At 38.3% G+C, this 19,846-nt stretch overlaps 1 protein-coding gene and 1 long non-coding RNA gene across 16 annotated transcripts in view; one reads left to right on the top strand and one right to left on the bottom strand.

The window, feature by feature from the left end:
* LOC147835999 (uncharacterized) overlaps positions 1–19,846 on the bottom strand; it is a 302,043-nt gene that overhangs the window by 213,584 nt on the left and 68,613 nt on the right. The gene's annotated exons all lie outside the window — the stretch shown is intronic.
* The window catches only part of lmo1 (LIM domain only 1), a 39,269-nt gene that overhangs the window by 2,312 nt on the left and 17,111 nt on the right, over positions 1–19,846 (top strand). For 2 of the 12 annotated variants that reach the window (XM_087258762.1, XM_087258766.1), the window contains exons 2-3: positions 16,156–16,215; positions 16,398–16,496. The exons of 2 other annotated variants lie outside the window; for them this stretch is intronic. Coding sequence is in view for 2 of the 10 variants with exons in the window: in NM_001328502.2 (NP_001315431.1) it covers positions 16,156–16,215 (60 nt within the window). In the remaining 8 variants the exon portion in view is untranslated. Of the gene's footprint in view, positions 1–16,155; positions 16,216–16,309; positions 16,594–19,846 lie in introns of all 12 variants that reach the window. 8 more of the 12 variants (XM_087258763.1, XM_087258768.1, XM_087258764.1 and 5 more) reach the window with 4 other exon arrangements.

Below are 19,846 nucleotides of genomic sequence, written 5' to 3'. Positions count from 1 at the left end.
ATAACTGCATCCTGCAACAGAAGACTTATCTAGTTACCTTTTCCTCAACATCCTCCAAAAAGTGTGATACGAAGCAGTTTTGCTTTAGTTTTCCATCCACAAATTCACCCTAAGCTGTTGGGAGGCTCTATTAGGAAGTCTTAAAATATGTACAGTTTCCTATGTGAAATATGAGGTCATTCAAATCGCTGTATACTATGTAATGATGTACTAAGCACAGGAGATTGAAAGTAGAGCGATGCGGGGCTTGTGCACACTCTCGCTATTGTACTACTATTACACTGCCTTCCCAAATTATCAGCCCTTTCACATTTCAGCTTTGCTGCCTTTGTCATCAGTTGTCCTTGCACTGTATTTGATCCTGGCAAAAAAAAAGCTGTACTGCTTTCAGGCAATAGCACAATACCATTTAGTACTTTCTTCGCATGGTTTGGGGAAATGTGTTAAGGTACAGAACAAGCACAACTCCTTTTCATGACTACCTTTAAATAAAAGAAGCTCTCGGTTGACTTTTAATTCTCTCTGGAGAAATACGCTATTCAGCCATTTTCTTTCCCTTCAAGGTATTTAAAACTATCTGGATTGGATGGAATAATTGGGTCCTCATTGTGGACTTGTTCAGGATTGATCATTCGCATCGCTGGACTCTGTAAAAACCTGAAAAAGAGAAAAGAACACCTTCCATTCTTCATTCTGATGATAAATTCTTGGTTACCGTTTAATTTACGAGCCCTGCATGCCGACTGACCAATGAAATCCGTTGGTTACTAGCGCATGTACTTGAAATGCAATGTTTCAAATGAATACTAGACCCCTGATCTGTCTGCTGCTGTAATAAAACTCAGGGCTTCAGGCACCGGTTTTTATTTTGAAATAATAAGAATTGCTTCATTCTTTACTCGAGTTACCATGGTAATTCTGTCTTGTAGCAATTTTATATTGATTTAGAGAGTGGACAGTAATATTTCTTTTCCGTTATTCCCCTTTCTGTGGGTTGATTTCTAATTTCCACTTGGAGATTACTTTTATACATTCCTTAAGTCTTTTCACTTTTTTCATCCTGCAAGGTAATTTTCTCTCTTGTATTTGCTATTTTCTCAGCTTATTGGCTTGTTCTTACTCTAAATTAAACTTGCCAATTTCAAATATTGAAATTACATCAATGTTTCTCTCGCCCTGGGTCTCTTGCAATATTGCGCCTGGATTCGGGGCCTAATGCTTGTGTTCCTGCCACTTATATTGCTTCAGCCTGAAGAAATTCCTACTTTATAAACATTCCTCCTGATGCAATTACAGTTCAATATATCTGCAACTGATGTGTCCTCAACACAGAGATCCGTCATTGCTGTGTGGTCTTTAAATTGCCCTGTTTTGAATGCATGATGGTTGGACACATTCTGATGAGGTTGAAATGTTAAACATTACAAGGTGATGCCTCCCTTTCAACAGCACAAAATTGGACAGCTGGCCATACTGTTTTACCATAATTGCTCGCAGAGCCTTTGCTTAAAATCTGGGGACACAATACTAAATTTACGACTGGGCCCCCATCAAAGGACCCCGGACTAATGTTTCCTCCATTATAAAGAGAATAAAAACTAAAAAGTCAGATTTAAGCAGATCGTATGTGATCATCTAAACGTACATCTCACGAAACCTATTTCAGTCCCTATCCCAAGGCACTTGATCACTATCAAATTGTGCTTTCTCACATCAGTGACTGCAGATGTATATCATTTTCCATCATTTCACCACAACTCAAAGGGGACCCGAAAATAGACTAAGGTTTTAGCGAGAGTTAAAGGTACAATTCACTTGTCTATGATGCAAACGGCTGTGCTCATCAGAACCAGCTCGATCCCAGTCCCTTTTATACGAACACTTATTAAATCTACACCGCACACGTTTACATGTCTAAACACTTCTTCGACACTCAAGGGAGCTGGCTAAGGCTCACGTTGCATCCATATGTTCTGTCATGACAGCATGTTTTTAGGAATCCTTCACAGTCTTGCTTCTATTTCCCTGTGTAAAGATGTAGTCATTGGCAAGTTTGCTAAATAATTCCAATAAATATGGGATTTTTGAAAAGCTCCAAGGACGTACAGTCCATCACTGAAGCATTGGGAACACAGAAAACCTTTTATAACATCCTCAGACATGCTACCAGCGAGATGAATCGTCATTTTTAGGCTACCTTTTAAAATGTCTCGAAGCAACCTTATCTTTCACCTTGAGTCCTGAGACGAATGCAGACAGGTGCAGTGTTCAAAAGAAAGGGGGAACGAGAGAAAACAATATCTAAGTGTTTTGTATAAAGCACATTTACTCAAACCTGCTCTAGCCTATTGTAGCTTTATCTTAAAATAAAAAAAACACTATATAATATTGCACTTGTGCTACAATGTCTGTAGAAATATCAGTCTTTTTCTTTTCAAATTTGCACTGCTCTGGAATTCTCTACAACAGTAGCTTCTCCCTGTGGACATGCTCCAAGTAATAGTACATATGCTCTGCTGAAAGAGGGATATACAGCTACATATTGATGATTTTACACTAGGTGGTTTTTAATTTACTTTCCTTTGGTCTTTAGACCACATGTTATTCCCTCGTGTCACCTTGTCGCAGCACCTCTTGCTAGCACGTCGCGCTGCAAGGGTGAGTTGCTTCGTCTATTGCATTTTTGTGTGATCACTTTCTCCCCCCCAACCCACACACACAATCAGACTCACACTCACACACACTCCACTTTCTCTTACAGCAGGTCGTCACACTTGGCTCCATTTCATCAGTTCCTCTTCCATTCCTGTATTCATTTATTTGTTTATTTTTTCTCCCTCCTTTCTTCGTTTCATATCCTGCCGGTTGTCCTATGACGCTCTAGGAATGTTACTTTACCACTGACTTCGACCTATAGCGCTAGGTAAAGAACAGCACCGTGACCTACAGCTCATTTCACGACCAAGTTCTGCTGCTGCACTTTTGAATGTTACTTTTTGGCATGACCTTCTTGTTTTAAAAGGTTCAGCCCTTCAAAAAAAAAAAAAAAGTACAGGTGGCCATGCTAATGAAATAAATGACTAGCATACTTTGCTTAAGGTCTCGTCCTCCCTGCCAGCTCTTTCCGTCCGCCAGAGACACTTTTATAAACTCCTCATTAACCTTATCACATTCTGTAACTTGATAAAAGCTTTTCTAATGATACCTACACTGATATCCACATTTGCCTCTAATGAAGTTAGAAAGTGCAGCTCAGGGTATCATAGCCGTTCATTAGTCTTGCCTTTATGGAAAAAAAAATGTGATTGTGCACACCTTGACTTTTTTCTGTAAATATCAGATGTGATGCTATGAAAAGATGCCAGACATGGTATTTTTGATAGAGAAAGAGAAAGCCTTGTTGCATTGTGAATGTTTATGAGGGAGCGTAATGCAGTTATGAATGATTAATGCAGAAATAGAATCTTGTGGCATAATTGTAACCGGGTCTGTTTATGCATGCGAGTTTCCATCTTGTTATACATTGATCTTCCATTATGCCTATTAGTTGGAAGGCCTTTTTTAATCCCTCCTGAAATGCTCCCAGGATACATATTCGGAGGAGTGTGTTTACCGGAGAACTGCAGGCACGCACTGATAACCGTTGTGGTTTTTTTTGGATGGTGTGTTTTGTTGGTACATGGGTATGTGAGCATGTATGCACACCTGCATGGATACGTGTTTAACGTGTGCACGGGCATGCATGTTTATGTCTGTGTGCAATTGGTTTGCATGTTCAGAATATATTTACCATGCATGTTTACATGTTTGAATGCATGTGTGCAGCATGTCTCGGAGTGTTGGTGAAGTTCAAGCCCTCATTATAGCTGATATGCATCTGTGTTTTGCAATGGAGCTGTTAAAGATTAGTGAATAGCAGAGTGCAGCGCGAAGAATTCTTAAATGAATAATGATTCACTGTTCAATATGATTCAATTTGTCATCCCTGGAGGAGTGAGGAAGATAGTCAAACTAGTGCTTTTAATGCTTTTAGGCAAGCTACAAACCTACAAACATGAAAATGTAGATATATTTTAGTGTTCTTTATAATCAGAAAGAATACAGTTTCACTGTCTTTATTGTTTAGATGTGTGTGCTTTATTTAAAACAAAACTGTCACTATGGTATTGAGATTATTTATTTTAGTAATGCGTCTTGTGCTTGGCTTTAGTTATTTGTGCAAATATACAAGATTTTTATATATTCATTCATTCATTAATTCATTCATTTTTCTTTAGCTTAGTCCCTTTATTTCTCAGGGGTTGCCACAGTGGAATGAACCACCAACTTATCCAGCATATACTTTGATGCCCTTCCAGCTGCAACCCAGTACTAGGAAACAACTATACAGTACACTCTCACATTAACATACATAAAGTGCATCCCAAATAGCATACTTGGGTAAAATTTTGTAGTATAAATAGTGTAAGCAGGGTGTTCACACTGAAAGCCCTAAAAATAAGAAGTGCACTTTAAATACCCGAATGATGCACTCATTCAACCGGTAAAATGAAGTGTGGAATAATGGACACTTGATGCACTCAACGGCCGCAGCTTTGCTTACATAGCAGAAAGGGCGGAGCTTTTGGGCACTGACGTTAGATTACTCTATTTATTATGGATTGTGAAAGCAAAATTCTCCCTACGGAAGTGATTAAACTGCCTCCTGATGGTGAATGCAGTTATACTTATGGCAGGCATTATTTTGTAGATTGGTCAAATATTTCACTAGTTTGGCACCTGTCAAACATCATCAGGTAAACTGTTTGAATTTCCGCTTGGTAAAAAAAAACGTTCCATTTGGGATGACACTACATTAATATACTATGCTGTTGAGTGTGTAAATGCATAAGTACATAGTGTATAGGTGCATAGCGTAAATTGCACCATTTGGGACGCAGCTATACGCTACGGACAATGTAGCTCATTAAATTCACCTATTTTTGCATGTCGAAACCCACACAAACACAGGGAGAACATGCAAACTCCACACAGAAACACAACACAACTTACCCAGCCAGGGCTCAAACCAGTGACCTTCTTGCTGTGAGGCAACAGTGCTAACCACTTAGCTACTGTGCAGCTGGATATAAATATATAATATCTAAAATTCTATATATGAATTTTCAGCATAGTCCAGCCATAAGTCACATGATCCGTCAGAATTGACACTATGCTGATTTAATGGATGGATGGTTAAAAATTTTCCACACACGTGCACACAAACAAATTATTGAACAGTAAAACACTGTATTTTAGGAGTAATTATTTAATCCCTGTCATTTTTTTTTATACTTTCATGCTATATCTTTATTTCAGACAAAGTTTGTATTCTGTTGTTCAAAAAGAAACCAAACAATTTAGTTACCCTTCCTTCATGTTTTTATTTAGATTTTTTAAATCTATGGATTCTTTTCATCAATATTTGACCTATTCTGACTAGGTCACTGATATAAATATAGGAAACATGTAGGCTTTTTCCCTTTCTACCCGGACGACATAATGAAATCACCCCCCCCCCCCACCAGCTCAATAAGCTTACCATATATATATATATATATATATATATATATATATATATATATATATATATATATATATATATATATATATAAATATGCCACAAACCGATAATAACAAACCTCATGTAAAGTACTTAAGAAAATAGTTCGGAGAGAGAAATCCAATATAGCCTGTGTAAACACATTCCATCCAAATATTACATGGATATTAAAATCTATTTCTTTTTTTTTCTTTTTTTTTAATAAAAAAGCCACAACATATAAGAGAGGACGCTGTTAGAGAAAGCACTGGAGGGAAGCTGGCTAATGGAAACTCAGTCCACTTAATGAGATACTAACTTCCACAACTCATTGGCTGACCTTCGATAAATCAAATCTTGGAATACCTAATTAAAGGCAGTGATTGCCGGTTAGTTTCTATTGTTCCTTAAAGGGGAAGGACACAGTATTGGTGAGGTTGATTTAATCAATGTTCAGTGTGAGGGTTCTGATCCATTAGAGTGGCAGCTGTGGTCCAACGCTTGGCCACTCTGCTTGGCTTTAATTGAAATTGGAAACTGAGCACAGGCTGAATAATGCTATCCAGCCTCCTTTCTACTGGCCGCTGATTTTTTTTACCCTTTCTTGACACGTATAAACACGACTGTCTCCCATGCACGGTTGGAGCTTATAATGGGGTGGCTATTCGATTTAACTCTTGAATTCTCCAGCAACAGTAACCTTGGATGATGTGTGGCCATTCAATCATAGTGCTCTCAATGCTGAAGCACACACATTTACTTGTCATCTAAGCTTGTCATATAAACGAGGACATAACAGGCCTTATTTAAAAGCTAATTAAGACTAGATCCAATCCTTAAATCTACCCAAAGAGAAGAAAATGTGATTCTGGCAGAGTACAGTTACTGTAGCTAATAATTATTTTCATATTATGTCCAGTAACACATAATAGCCGATATTAATATAAAAATCAGACAGATAGTTCAGTGAAAAAAGAAAAGTTAATTTACCCATCCTCAGGCCAGCGAAAATGTAGGTAACTTCTGTTTTCTTCATTAAAAAATGTCCTTGGTGATTTCACATTGCAAGTCAATGGCTACTGGCACTTTGAGAGCCCCCCAAAAAACTGTACAGGCAAAGCAAAATTAATACCCTTTGCTCCTGATGACACATTAAAGTATTATGAAGTGAAAGAAAACAAGAAATTCAACATTACTCACACTTTTATCCCACAGCCCTGCAGACAGTTCTTTGAGTGTTTATGACTGAATGAGTCTAAAGCATGAGATTCATTTTCTAACGCATAATGCATATACATGGATGCAAACTCATGTGTGCTGATACTGTATGCTTTTTGTTTTTATATAGGTTACAGTATTTATTATAAGTAATAGTGTGATGAACAATACAACAAATGCCCTCGCTCTCCACTTTCAAATGCATCAGCTCACATGTTTGCATCCATATGTTGTCAGTTGCAGAAAGCTCAAACTCTAGATGTCAAAAAAGAAGGCGTATTCATTTTGTTTTGCTGTATGCTATAAACGTTAATATTTTATTGAAGAAACAAAATGTCTAATCTTGGATGGCCTTAACATGTAAATCAACTGCAACCTACCCCTTAAAAGCACAAACAACAATGGTTTTTATGCCATTAAATGAATATATTTATATTTAAGTTAATCAATTAAACTTTATGCCAACAGACTGATCACCAAGAGGATTAACCCTAATGCTATGTTCACACCAGATTCAGAAGGCACGGATAAATCATAATTAGATTCAAATTCAAATTTGCTTCATTTGTGCGTCAAATTCCCTTTACAATACATGCGGAATTGTATCATGGGCAGGACTTCCTTTTGCCTGGTGACTCTAGCTTCTTTGCTAAATAGCTAACATGGATTTTATTGTGAGAATAGCTGTGTTTATGTGCTATTGGAAGGCTGAAAAAGTGCAGAGTCCACTAAATCCTTTCAGAGGTGCACCCAGCTCTGTGAGTTCATCAACTCCTTCAAAAACTGTACCTGGATGATGGAGGCTTTCAGCGGTGCTTCCAACTGAGCCGAGCCCAGTTTGATTAACTGTTGTGCGGTGTCGGCAAAAAGATTTCCCCTTGGGACACCAACAACAGACTATTTGTCATAATCACACACCTAGAAGAGAAAGCCCTTGATTGGTTAACGTGGCATTAATGTCAGCTGAAGTTCAGATTTTCCAGCTCAAGCGATTCTAGCGATTCGTGTTAAATACGCAAAATGCCCAACTCGTGCCGCTTCATTCGCACAAATTGCATCCTCCATGCCGCAGGATGTCTATTTACAACTTAGCATTGACTTAACCTGTAAATCACTTGTGCTTGATGCTTTATTCACATCTGGTTGGAACGGAGCATAAGGCATAAATCACTATGACTTTAGCATTAAGCTGGATGAAAGTATGAAAATACCTTGCTTGCTTACTCCCAGGGCCATTTATATGAAGGGGTTGATATTTAACCGCACCTTGTTGGTGTTTCCCCCAACCTGGAGGACCAGGACATACTGTACACACATACACTACGAACAATTTAGTTTACCCAATTCACCTATAGCGCATGTCTTTAGACTCGTGAGCGGTGAGCACCCAGAGAAAACCCACGTGAACACGGGGAGAATATACAAACTCCATACAGAAATGACAAATGACCCACCCGGGGCTCGAACCAGTGACCTTCTTGCTGTGAGGTGACAGCACTACCCACTGTGCCACCATGTCACCCAAAAAAAGTAACCTAGACAATTAGATTAAATGTTGTATGATAAATATACAATATTGTTCTTCATTAAAAAATCTAATTATTGTCAAAATCTACCAAAACCATGTATCAATAAACAGGATTCAAACCGTTTGCCCTAAACACTAATTATTTTGGGATAAAAAACAAAGTATCTACATGCACATTGGCAGTGACATTGGTATAGTCCTGAAGTTTACATTTGTACAATGTTCACTCTGTTGCTTTAGAAAACAACGTTAGATGACTGCTAATTCTTAACTCTTAACGTTAATGCCACAAAATGTTTGCTTGATTAATCCTGATACTGTAAATACTAGTTCCAATGTAACTTGTAGAACAAAAAAATCCTTGGGAAAAAAAAAGAAGTGCAACTGTTGCAATCCAACCCCTGCTTTATTATTTACCCCATAAGGAGACGGGCATCTGATAGAGTGTTCGAGTGACACAGAGGCCCCACACACCAAACAAATGCCTCCTGTGGTGGATTTGCATTATTCAGCTCTAAACGGAGTTGTGCTGCATGGTGTTTCCTCCATTTTCCACCTTGCAGCATGGCTCTGAATGGCACACCTGTCTCCTGGCATATCTTTTGAAACACTAAATGTGTAGTAATTGCCGGGGAGAGGGGAAATTCATACATCACTCCCTAACCTTGGGAGTGACACAAACTTTAGAAGGCCTACATTTATGCCTAGCCAAATGCATTTTTAATGTTGGCTAAAAAGTGTTGGGGCATCATTGTGCGACGGATGGCGGAAAGAGGCTCTGACAGTGCTAATGGTTACATTCTTGCCAGGAGTCATGAAGTAGCAGATAAGATTGTCCTTATTATTATTTTTTTCCCTCAAAGTATGAAAAGATCTGGAGGGAGAATAGATGGGTTTATTCCTTTATTCAGATGCAAATGCAATCTGTGGGAAAAGAGGGGGGGAAATGAATTGAGTTCATATATATATATGAAGAGTCATTCATCAGCAGGGATATTGACAGTTTATGCCTTCTGGTGGAGTAAATGGAAAAGCTGCCATCTCCGAGCTCCGTCTAAATGAAGACCTAAAACAAACGTGCACTGCGGGTATACTGTAGAGAACAACTTCCAGACTAGTGACGCTAGATTAGCTGGATTTGGGGTCACACACCTCCCTATTCTTTCTCTATAGAGTGACTGATTGTTCCTCTGAAACTCTTCTAACCCCCGAATTGGGCATGCTCTCTCTCTTCTTTCGCACAAGCTTTTCTGATTCTGGTCTGTCGGCAGCTCACCTTCCAGAGCTGTTTTCTCACCATGCTAGTGAGCGAGCGCCAAAGTGTTGGAACAACTTGCCTCTTGCAATAACACTGCCAGTTTTCGCACGTCTCCAAAATAAGCAGTAATGAATTTAATTAGATAGCTGTTGCACATCTCTCTGATACATTTCTTTTAATTAACCCCATGTGAATAAATTAAAATTAATAGGAGAAAGAAAAGTGTAGAGCAAAAAATAAATAAATAAATAAATAACACGCACACACAAGCTAATGAAGTTATCCGTTAATTGGAATCGCATCTGTTAGCCAAAGCTTTAGCAGGGCACTAGGAGCTAACAATGTGTTTAGTAAGCCTCTCAATCTCCTCAAGCTAGACAAAGAGAGAGAGAGAGAGAGAGAGAGAGAGAGAGAAGGCCTTGGGTGCTAATGCTGACTGCAAGTGTAAGAAATGCACCTCTGACGTGATGGAAATGACCGCCAGGGCCTGGAGAAAAGAAACCCCCTGTTTCCAGGCCCTGCTCTGCTCAGACTCCCCACGCTGCTTTGCTTGAAGCTGGGCCAGTGTTATTGCAGGCCTAATGCGGCTGCCTCATTTGGGCCGGATCAGAAGTAATTATGCTCGGGGAAAGTGGCTGCTGACCGCAGGGGTCAGGACACTTGTAACATGTGAAAAGAGCAATTATTCCCGGAGACAAAACCCTCCCTTATCCTGGGCACTGCCAGGGTCACTGTGAGGGAGCAGCTCTGCTCCGTTTCACCAGGGCTTATTAGCGGCAGCAGGCTGCTAAAGTTTGTGAAAGTGCATCATATTAATGAACGGCACCCTCGTTCCAACTGCACCGGTCGTGCCAGCCAAGAGTCTCTCATTCTTTTTTTTTCCTCTCTTCCTTCATCTTTCTTTCAGTCAAATTTACTCCTTGTCCAAACTTTCCCGGGGTGTTAATTATATCGTAATCACAGCAAGCTAAGCCTGATTTTGTACACAGAGCAGAGAAATATCTAATCGTGTGCACAACTGCTTTACCTTAATTTGCCCACAAGCCGCATACCCTGTTCTCCTATTATATGCCAAATGATGTCCACCAAACACACAAATCAATGCGTTCCAGACTATTCTGCACAGGGCTTATCAACTAGGATCAAGCTCTTTATTCATATGTCTGTGTTTCAGCTGGCATATTCTACCTGACATTATTACCAGATGTGTTTTGTCTTGGCGGTAAAGGAGAATGAGTGTCTACAGGCTCAATTACAGTAATGATGTTGACTGATTGAAAGGAACTGATTCACGCAGACAATGGCAGGACATCTGCCTTAGTTCCCCATTAACCTCCACAGTGGCTGGCTGACAAATTCTACTACAGATTGCCATGGCCACAGAGTTTGCACAGCTTACACACAGAAAAGCCTCCCATACATAGCTTTATCTAACTTAAAGGTTTGTTTTTTTATAAAAGTTTGACACAAGTTTTTAATAGTGTTAAAATAGTCTGTTAGTTTTACATAGTTTTCATGCATAATTGGCATTATGATCTGGCACTTAAATAACTCAAATAATCAACATGATTTGTGCTTTGGCTTGCAGTAAAACCCTCTTAGAAATGCTGCCTCTTAAAACATCCATCTTTAAATAGTTCATTTTAAAAATGTTTTATATAAAATAAAAATGTTGTCATTTTAGAGCATTTTTTTGCATCAAATAACAAGAGGTTGCCATGTTTTCAGATATGTTTAAATGAATTATTCAATGACACAATACCAAGGTTTTTACTTCAAAGAGTTATGAAATCAATATTTCTTTCATACACAACACAATAAACATTATTTTGACCAATTGTCATTTTCGAAAAATATATATTTTTGTTTATAATTTGGAAATGTTAACAGACCTTTATCAAATGAAACCAGGAAGTGGTTCCATTACATAGCAATCGCTATTAGAACATCAAAATGTTTCTGTTTAATGTTGTTTATAATTGTTTAAAATCGGCCAAATCAAGAAATGCCGAACAGCTTTTATGGACTTTCAAGTTTTCGAACACTGAGATGCGCAGAATCGGTGAAAGTATGTTGATGGTAAGTTCATCAACAAAAAGCAACTAAACTAGAGGGTTATTATTGTGGAGCACTTTTTTCTCCCTTGCAAAAATAAATGAATAATATTGTAGACTATGCACCTATGCTTTTGTATTCTTCCATCTGTTATTTTGAGATGCCTGTAAGATATCCGCATCGTGAAGAAACCACAGTAACATATAATAATCTCACAAAGTAAAGTCTACAACTCTTTGTTAATGAATGCTACAGAAAACTGTAGCATAGTAAACTGATAAACTGTAATAAATATTGTAACCTTTATGTAAACTATGTTGGTGCATTGTGATGGTGTACAATTATAGCGTAGAAAACTGAAGCCTTTTGAATATATTGTTTATTACTACAGTTGTGTCTTACCACAGCAACAATATAATTACTACAACAGTTTAATTCAAGTTATTAATGTATAGTATGCTTCCAAACACTATAGTATTTACTATAGTATTTTTTTTCATGTAACGTAATGGCTTATGTCTACCGCCTCGATAAGAGGCAAATATATTTTGGTTCAGGAGAAAACTCGGCCCTCTTCATGATATAAGGATCAAGCCCAACATATGTGGATATTTTCTATTTATATCTCCTCTGAAATATGGTATAAATCTCAATAAAAATTTGGTATAAATAGCAATATTAATTTTAATAACAAATATATAATTTATAAATGTATACTATTAAAGTGTAAATTAGGTATAAATCACAAAAATACGGACTTTCCTATGTCTCCTATTCAGTTTTTTACTTCCTGCCCTCCATCTGAATTTCGCGTGTAACCAGAACCACTTGAACAATCTATAATGTAGTCTTACTGTATTTGAATGCAAGAGCATGCTGTATGTAAACAATTCCTTAAAATACATGACTCGGGTCCAGGTGAATCCAAAATCAGCCTAATTATTTCAGCTTTTATCACATTATTTAGCTTTTAAACCCCCAAGCCAGCTAACTTCTTAAAACATATTTTTGCACATCCCTACCAGGTCTTATTTAATTCCAAAAACCTCAACCAAAATATCAATTCCATCCAGTAAGGAAACTGCATCTGCCCTCTCTCGGGGTAAGCTGCAAGTGCTTATCAAGTCCACAGAGATCATCTTCATCACATGCCTTGGAGACATGCAGTTAATATCATCACAGACCTCTCCCATCCCTGTCACCACCAAGACTTCCTTCTGGCAAATGGTTCAGCTCAATCAAAAACTACAACCTCCCATGGCTTGATCAGCTTTCATTTGTCACACTGTGGCCTTCTGGTCCAATCTGTCTCAACCACCATATACACTCAACTCCAAAACACTCTCTTGCCTCTTTTCAGAGTCCTATACCTTAAAAGACCGAAAGCCTCTAAGCTTACATTACTTTTGGAATCATTTCTATTTCAATTAAGCGATTCTTTGTATTGCACGTTTGATCTCGCCTGCCACCAAAAACAGTTTTTCATTCCCTGCTGGTGTTTAATATTTTGGAGAACACTTGGGCTCCATGCATGCATTGCTGCTGTCATAACCAGAGGCTGTCATACATGAAAAATCATGCCAACAGCTTTGCGACAGATGACTGCCTGTAATCCCTCATACATCTGTAGTTCAAGTCTCTAACACTTTGTTCCTCTAAATTGGTCCCTTTTTCAGATGTTTTGAGGTCATGCTTTATGCCGTCTAGGTTCGTTTAAGGGCACTGCGGGATCCATATGCAGAACCTCATAAAGCCCAAAGCCATGTTTATATTTGCCCAAAATGTATTCGTTGACATTGCATTGAGAAAAAAAAAAGATTACATTTAATTTGTTCCAAACATGTACTGTACAGTGTGATTGGGCAAGATCACCCATAGCAATGTGCATAGCTAATCACAGTTGTGTTAATATAGAGCTATATTAGACAGCTGTAAGTGTTATACTTGTTTATTACAAGAGTTTGACCGCACAAGTAAGAAACAACCACAGTCTCTTAAACCAAGCAAATTCTTCTGATAACGATACAGATTTCGGTTTAAGTTGTTAAGGCTTCCAAACTTTAAAGAGTACCCCAGCAATGACTAAAGCCACAAAATTAGAGGGTTAATTAAATGGCATAACATTTTTAGAGGATAGATTTCTTGGTGGCTGAAAATTCAGTACATCTCTATTATCAACACATTTTTAGATTCCCATTGTTGCACATTTTTGCTGTGTGATTGGCACTTAGATTAATATAGACAAAATAAAGTCCAAAGCTTATCATTGTTATTGACAAGTTTTAATCATGATTTTAATATAATATTATTTATCGGCCCAGCTCTAGATTCACAACTTAAGTTTAACAGCTGAGCCTAAGTCTCTGTCACTAAGTCAAAGCCATCAGTTTTTAAAGCCAGTAATGAAGGAATATTGAGATGCTTCATTGAATAGCTTCTTGTATTATGTATGATTATTGTATACAATATATAAGAAATGAAAAGTATTGTCCTCATTAACAACCTTATGTTGGTCCCTATTAATATAATTGACTCACTAAACACTAGTTCTTCATAGGCATGGGACGGCAACCATTTTCAAGGTATACTGCAGTTTGGAGGAGTCAAGGTTTTTAAACCGCCAGAATTTAATCATTCATTCATTTATTCATTCATTCATTCATTCATTCATTCATTCTAGTTTTTTAGGACAACAGTATCTCCAGCAAAATAAATAAATAAATAAATAAATAAATAAAAGATATTTGCATTAATTGCATAACAATGTAACCAGTCAGTCACCATTGCTAACACATACTAAACATCTCTCAACACCAAATTCTTTGATTATATACTATTACTATAAAAACTTCACTGAACATTTAATAATAGTCTTTAATAAACATAAGCAGCCAGTTCCTAATCAGTTTGTAAACACTATTAGGTTATGTTTGATATTGGCATGAAATTTATATATTTACACCAATTAATATAAATATACACAGCATTGCACAAGTGTCAAACTCCGTTCATGGATGACCGAAGCTCTGCACTAAACTAAATGAGTACTTTAGGCTTGTTTTATACCTACAGATAGGTGTGTTGAAGCAGGGCTGGAACTAAACTCTGCAGGGCTGTGGCCTTCTAGGAATTGAGTCTGACACCCTTTTTAATTGATAAATAAATTCAAAAATAGTTGATTCATTTCAAAACAAACCAAATAAAAAAAAATGTTTTTTTGAATGAAGCATAAATCTAAGATTTTTTGTTTTGGCTTTTTGTGAGAAGAAAAGAAATACTGAGACTAAAATGTAACTAAACATATCTTTTTATTTAGTGTTGTTCTACTGTTGTATTAAAACACCATAACTTTATTTCATCCTGAATATAAAAACATATTTGGGCACATTTTTAGTTTTCATACCTCAAATTATAAGGTCATTCTAACTGATTTTCATAAGCTTATTAGCAGGGCATTATTTTGTACTCTAAGGCATTTTTGTTTTGCAAAGGAATGACACGCTTAATGTCAGCTCACATGCCATTAAAACAACAATTATGATAGAATCACAAACTTTAAATATATTTGAAATTTCTTTTATATACTCTGTAAAAAAAAAAAGAAAAAGAAATCAACATCATAGAGATTTATTGGGTGAGTAAATAATGCAATATTACGCAACCTCTTTAAGACATTTCTGTAAGAATAGCAAGCACAGTCCAATCAGTCACTCTCTTTGTGATCTCACATTCAAGCCTAATATCCCAGTGGCCCCTTCACCTGCCCCCATGGAGAGGCCTCACACTGAGGTGTCCAGCTAATTAATCAGATCTAATAACAGTGACCCTGCATACAGTAAAGTTTGCATCATCTCTGGCTTTCAACTGTGTGCTCATTAAAAGATGCAATAAAGGAAAAAGAAACCGACTACAAAGACAAACAAATCCTTCTCTCTTAAAATCTCCCCTCAAAGATATTATAATTGTGCTGTAATGCTTTAAAACGATTCCTTGACTTTTTTTTCCCTCTTGCTCTAAACCTTAAATACATCAAAAGGGTACGACTGATTTGATTTTTATGATATCCACAAAAATGGAACTTGAAATGAAGGCCTACATAGAAACCGGATCCTATCTTTATAATGGAAAGTACATGGTCTGACAGTTTCAAATGCAAAAACGCATTCGTACATATTCGACTGAGATAAGGTCTTTAAAGGGTGGATGGGCGGAAAAGAGGCGGATGACAGGGTGCACACCAATTACTAATAGCGAATGATTTCTTTTCCTCCTTTCTATTTGTTTGGGAGAAATGTTTGACAAGGCAAACGTTGCCACTTGAAGGGGGGAAAAATAAAACGCATCTACTGTTAGGATATGAATCAAGCGGCAGATAGCAGGATATGCTTTTTTTGTGACATGGAATGACACAGGAAGGTCAGCGGCACTTGTATCTGTTAAATGGATTGGATTAAGTGAGAGCTGCCTCCTGAGTTTGCGTCTCCGTTTATAATGTTCCCCTTTTTTGTTCTGCAGGACAGAAATGGGGGAAGGGTCGACAACCGAGATTCCAGGCTGTGCAAAGAATGATGACAGGTGCACTCTTCTGTATAAACCCCAAAATACCAGTTTGCTGATGTCAGAGTCAACATTATGTACTTTTATTCAGTCATTTACTCTGTCGTTTCAGGTTTAAAAATGTGCTGAGGCTATATAGGGCTTCTAAAGCCTATCTCAGCTGACTTTTTTCATTTTTCTTTTTTTCGGAAAACAACAAGAGGTTTCTCCGAGATGGCAGAAACAAGATGATTAGCTCAGACAGAATACAGCGCTCCTCATATCAACTAACTCATCCTGGAGGCTGCTGCTCTAGCCTGGTGAGACAGAAAGCGTTAGCCGCCTTGAATTTGGGTTAGGAAACCTGTCACAACATGACGTTGCCATTCAGTTACCCACAAACCTGAATCCATCCAGGTAATTACAGAATGGGAACACTCCAAGGTTTCTCACACAAACGAGCCTTGAGTGGTTTACTACACAAAGGGTTAAGCTCTTTACTGTTAACTTTTTTCTTCAACCAACATGTGAGTTGTTAAAAGGTGGGTGGAAAGCGGGGAGTGTGGGGGGGGGTGGCCTAAACCAATTATGTGTGGTTCTCCTGAGGTGGGGGAAACGACCTTTGTGTATAATTAGTTCTCTTATTTAAAGCAAAGATTTTGAATAGAATAACTAATTAGCTGTCATAAAAGGCAAATTAAAGATTTTTGTGCCATCCCTTGGGGAACTGAAGGAGCCTGATTCCCAAGCTCGTTTCCGTCTCATGCGCACACTCACGTACAAACACAGACACACTTTTTTCCTCGCAGACGAGCGCTCTCTCTCTCCTCATTAAGACTGTTTCTAGTTCTGTAGAAGGCTGACAGGAGAGCACTGTTGGCATACCTGCAGAGTGCACCTCTAACAAGCCATGAAATGCAGGTAGAAAACGACCGCCCTCAGCTAGTGTGGCTTCAATTTAAAGGCTTTTTACCTTCATTTATACTGAACATTGGTATTTATAGCGAGTTTTGTGATCCTAATGCGGCAGCTTCAAGGGGCCCGTATTGGGGCCGGAGGGGGGGCGGGGAGGAAGCTGGAGGGGGAAGCGCACAGCTAATTGATGGCTCCCATCAGTGGTGCTAGACCAATTAGCTTCCCTCTTTTTTCAGTTCTGATAAAGAAATAAGATGGTTGAATACCACCAGAGCTCTTATTCACATCCAAGTCATAAATTTAACTAACAAGCCCTCGCTCTCCTGCCCTCTTTCTCTCTCTCTTTTTCAGTCTTTCCTGAGTGCTCTCACATTTTTACCCTATTTTATAACCGAGGAAATGCTAATTATATTATATTCATAGCACCACTGATGTGTGGACAGTCCAGAATCACTGAACAAATCTGAATGTAGTTAGGGAATACTGTATATGCAGCACATAGGGAAAGTGGGAGAACGAGTTCATACCAGATCTGTGCACTAATCAGAATTGAGAACGTCTTTTAAATTCTCATTTAATCCCTTAATTGGAATGGAGATAACAAACCGTACGCAGGATATGATTCAGATTTTGAGTGTAAGGAAGTCCAGTTCAAATGAATGCACTACAATATGTAACTAGAAAAGTTTGGTTTAAAGTTTCAAAATATTCTGCATATTGTCCAACCCTGGAGAGCACTAAAAATCCACTCAGAGTACAATGCAAGGTTAGTCCAGTTAGAGGAGAATACACACACTCCAAAAAAAAAAAAACATTAATATGCTGATAGTTGCATGCGGGGTACTGGATAATGGAGTTCATGCCCACTGGCGTACATTTGTTGATCATGTACAGTAGAGCCATTACCGGACATTAAAGCCGGAGCTGAACAAGAGCTGCTGCCTGTGACCTCTGCCATCAGGATACTCTTAACGGACATCTCGTCTCATACACAAATGCACTAACAATAAGCTAAGCACAAGCCTTATATAAACATGATGATACTGGGAAAATAAGAATTTAAAGGGATAGTTCACAGAACAAAAACAAAATGTTTGTTGACAACTTTTCTTGGAGGGAAGTTGTTGTCCATACACTGAAAACCCTGGACCTCAGTGTCAAAATAGAATCTTTGTAGTCATTTCTGACAACATTTTGATTTCATGTACATTAGGGATGCTCATTCGGTAAATTTTGCCAACTCACAACTGCCGCTGGTTAACCGAATATTACCTGGTCAGATTAATATTGAATTATTATTTAATTAAAAATAATAATGGACGAGTCTATTTTGTGTCTGACATTATAGATATTGCATAAAAAAACAGATTTATTTGAACATGTGAACAACAGCATACAGAACATATTAACAACAGCACATCACCTGCAGTGTTTCAAACAGCACAGAAAACATTCATTCATTTTTTTTTGGCTTAGTTCCTTTATTAATCAGGGGTCGCCACAGTGGAATGAACCACCAACTTATCCAGCATATGTTTTACGCAGCAGATGCTCTTCCAGCTGCAACCCATCACTGGAAAACACCCATAACTTCTCATCCACACACATACACTACGAACAACTTAGCTTACCCAATTCACCTATACCACATGTCTTTAGACTTATCACTCTTTATGAAAAATATGCATTTAATCAACGGAAACCCCGCCTCTGCTTTCATTTGATTGAAAAATGGAAAAGACGCAACTGACGTAACACGCTTTTTCCACTCAGAGTTTTTTCAATTGCGGGCACACAGAACGCAACGGCAAAAATACAATGTGCGCAAGGTGCCACAAAACGCTCACAGTCTTTAGTAAACCATTCAAAAGATGCCCCTCTCAATGCACAAAGCGTGTTTGCTGTGATCGTCCCCTTGTGCACAGGGGCCGTTTCTGGTATCTGGCTGAGATCAAGACCTTTTATTACGATTGGCTAGCTAAAGCGATGTACTCCTAAGAAGGGAGTGATCACCAGAAAAGGGAAGTCCTAGAGTAAAATGAAAAAATATGATACACCGGGGTTGTGGAATATGGAAAAACTGTCTCCACACGGTTTGCGTCTGTTTTTATATTATTTGTTTCTATTTTATTTATACTTGTCTCTTTTATTTCGGTTTATGTAAAGCACTTTGAATTGCCACTGTGTATGAAATTTGCTATATAAATAAACTTGCCTTGCCTATGCAGCCATACTTTAAAATTATATATATATTTTTTTATCATTTAACTGTTTGCGTGGAGAGTATTTCTACACTTTTCTGTACTATACAACTGTAAAATGGCTAATGCTTGAATGAAAAGCCCTCTGTCCAGACAGGTCTGACTCCATTCAGGACTGGGGGCTTTTAATGGTTTGACCATCCGGGGCCCGATATATTGCTGAATGACGGGGGGAGGAGGCACGAGGGAGGGGTGTCAAAGGGGGCATCACACAGGGCTTTCTGAGAGAAATGTGTTTTGAAAGCAGAGAGCAAAAGAGAGGTATAGAGAGAGGGAGAGTGCCGGTTTAGCTGTGCGTTCTATTAGACGGATCAATAGCTCAGTGTGGGAGAGAGTGTCTTAAGAGCTGTTGTCCTGCGCTTTCAGCTGTGGCAGACCTGTTAGTGCTGGCAGAGGGGTGCCGAGTGCCAGTGTTACCAGCTCTGGCCCGGGGGCGGCTTTTAGTCCACACACAAATGTCAGACCGCAGATAGACTATTAGTGTTTAGTGCAGT

Source organism: Danio rerio, chromosome 7 (genome assembly GCF_052040795.2).
Source record: "Danio rerio strain M-AB ecotype USA chromosome 7, GRCz13ab, whole genome shotgun sequence".
Lineage (NCBI taxonomy): Eukaryota > Metazoa > Chordata > Actinopteri > Cypriniformes > Danionidae > Danio > Danio rerio.
Note: the sequence above shows the minus strand (reverse complement) of the source record. Positions and strands in the feature narration are given on the sequence as shown.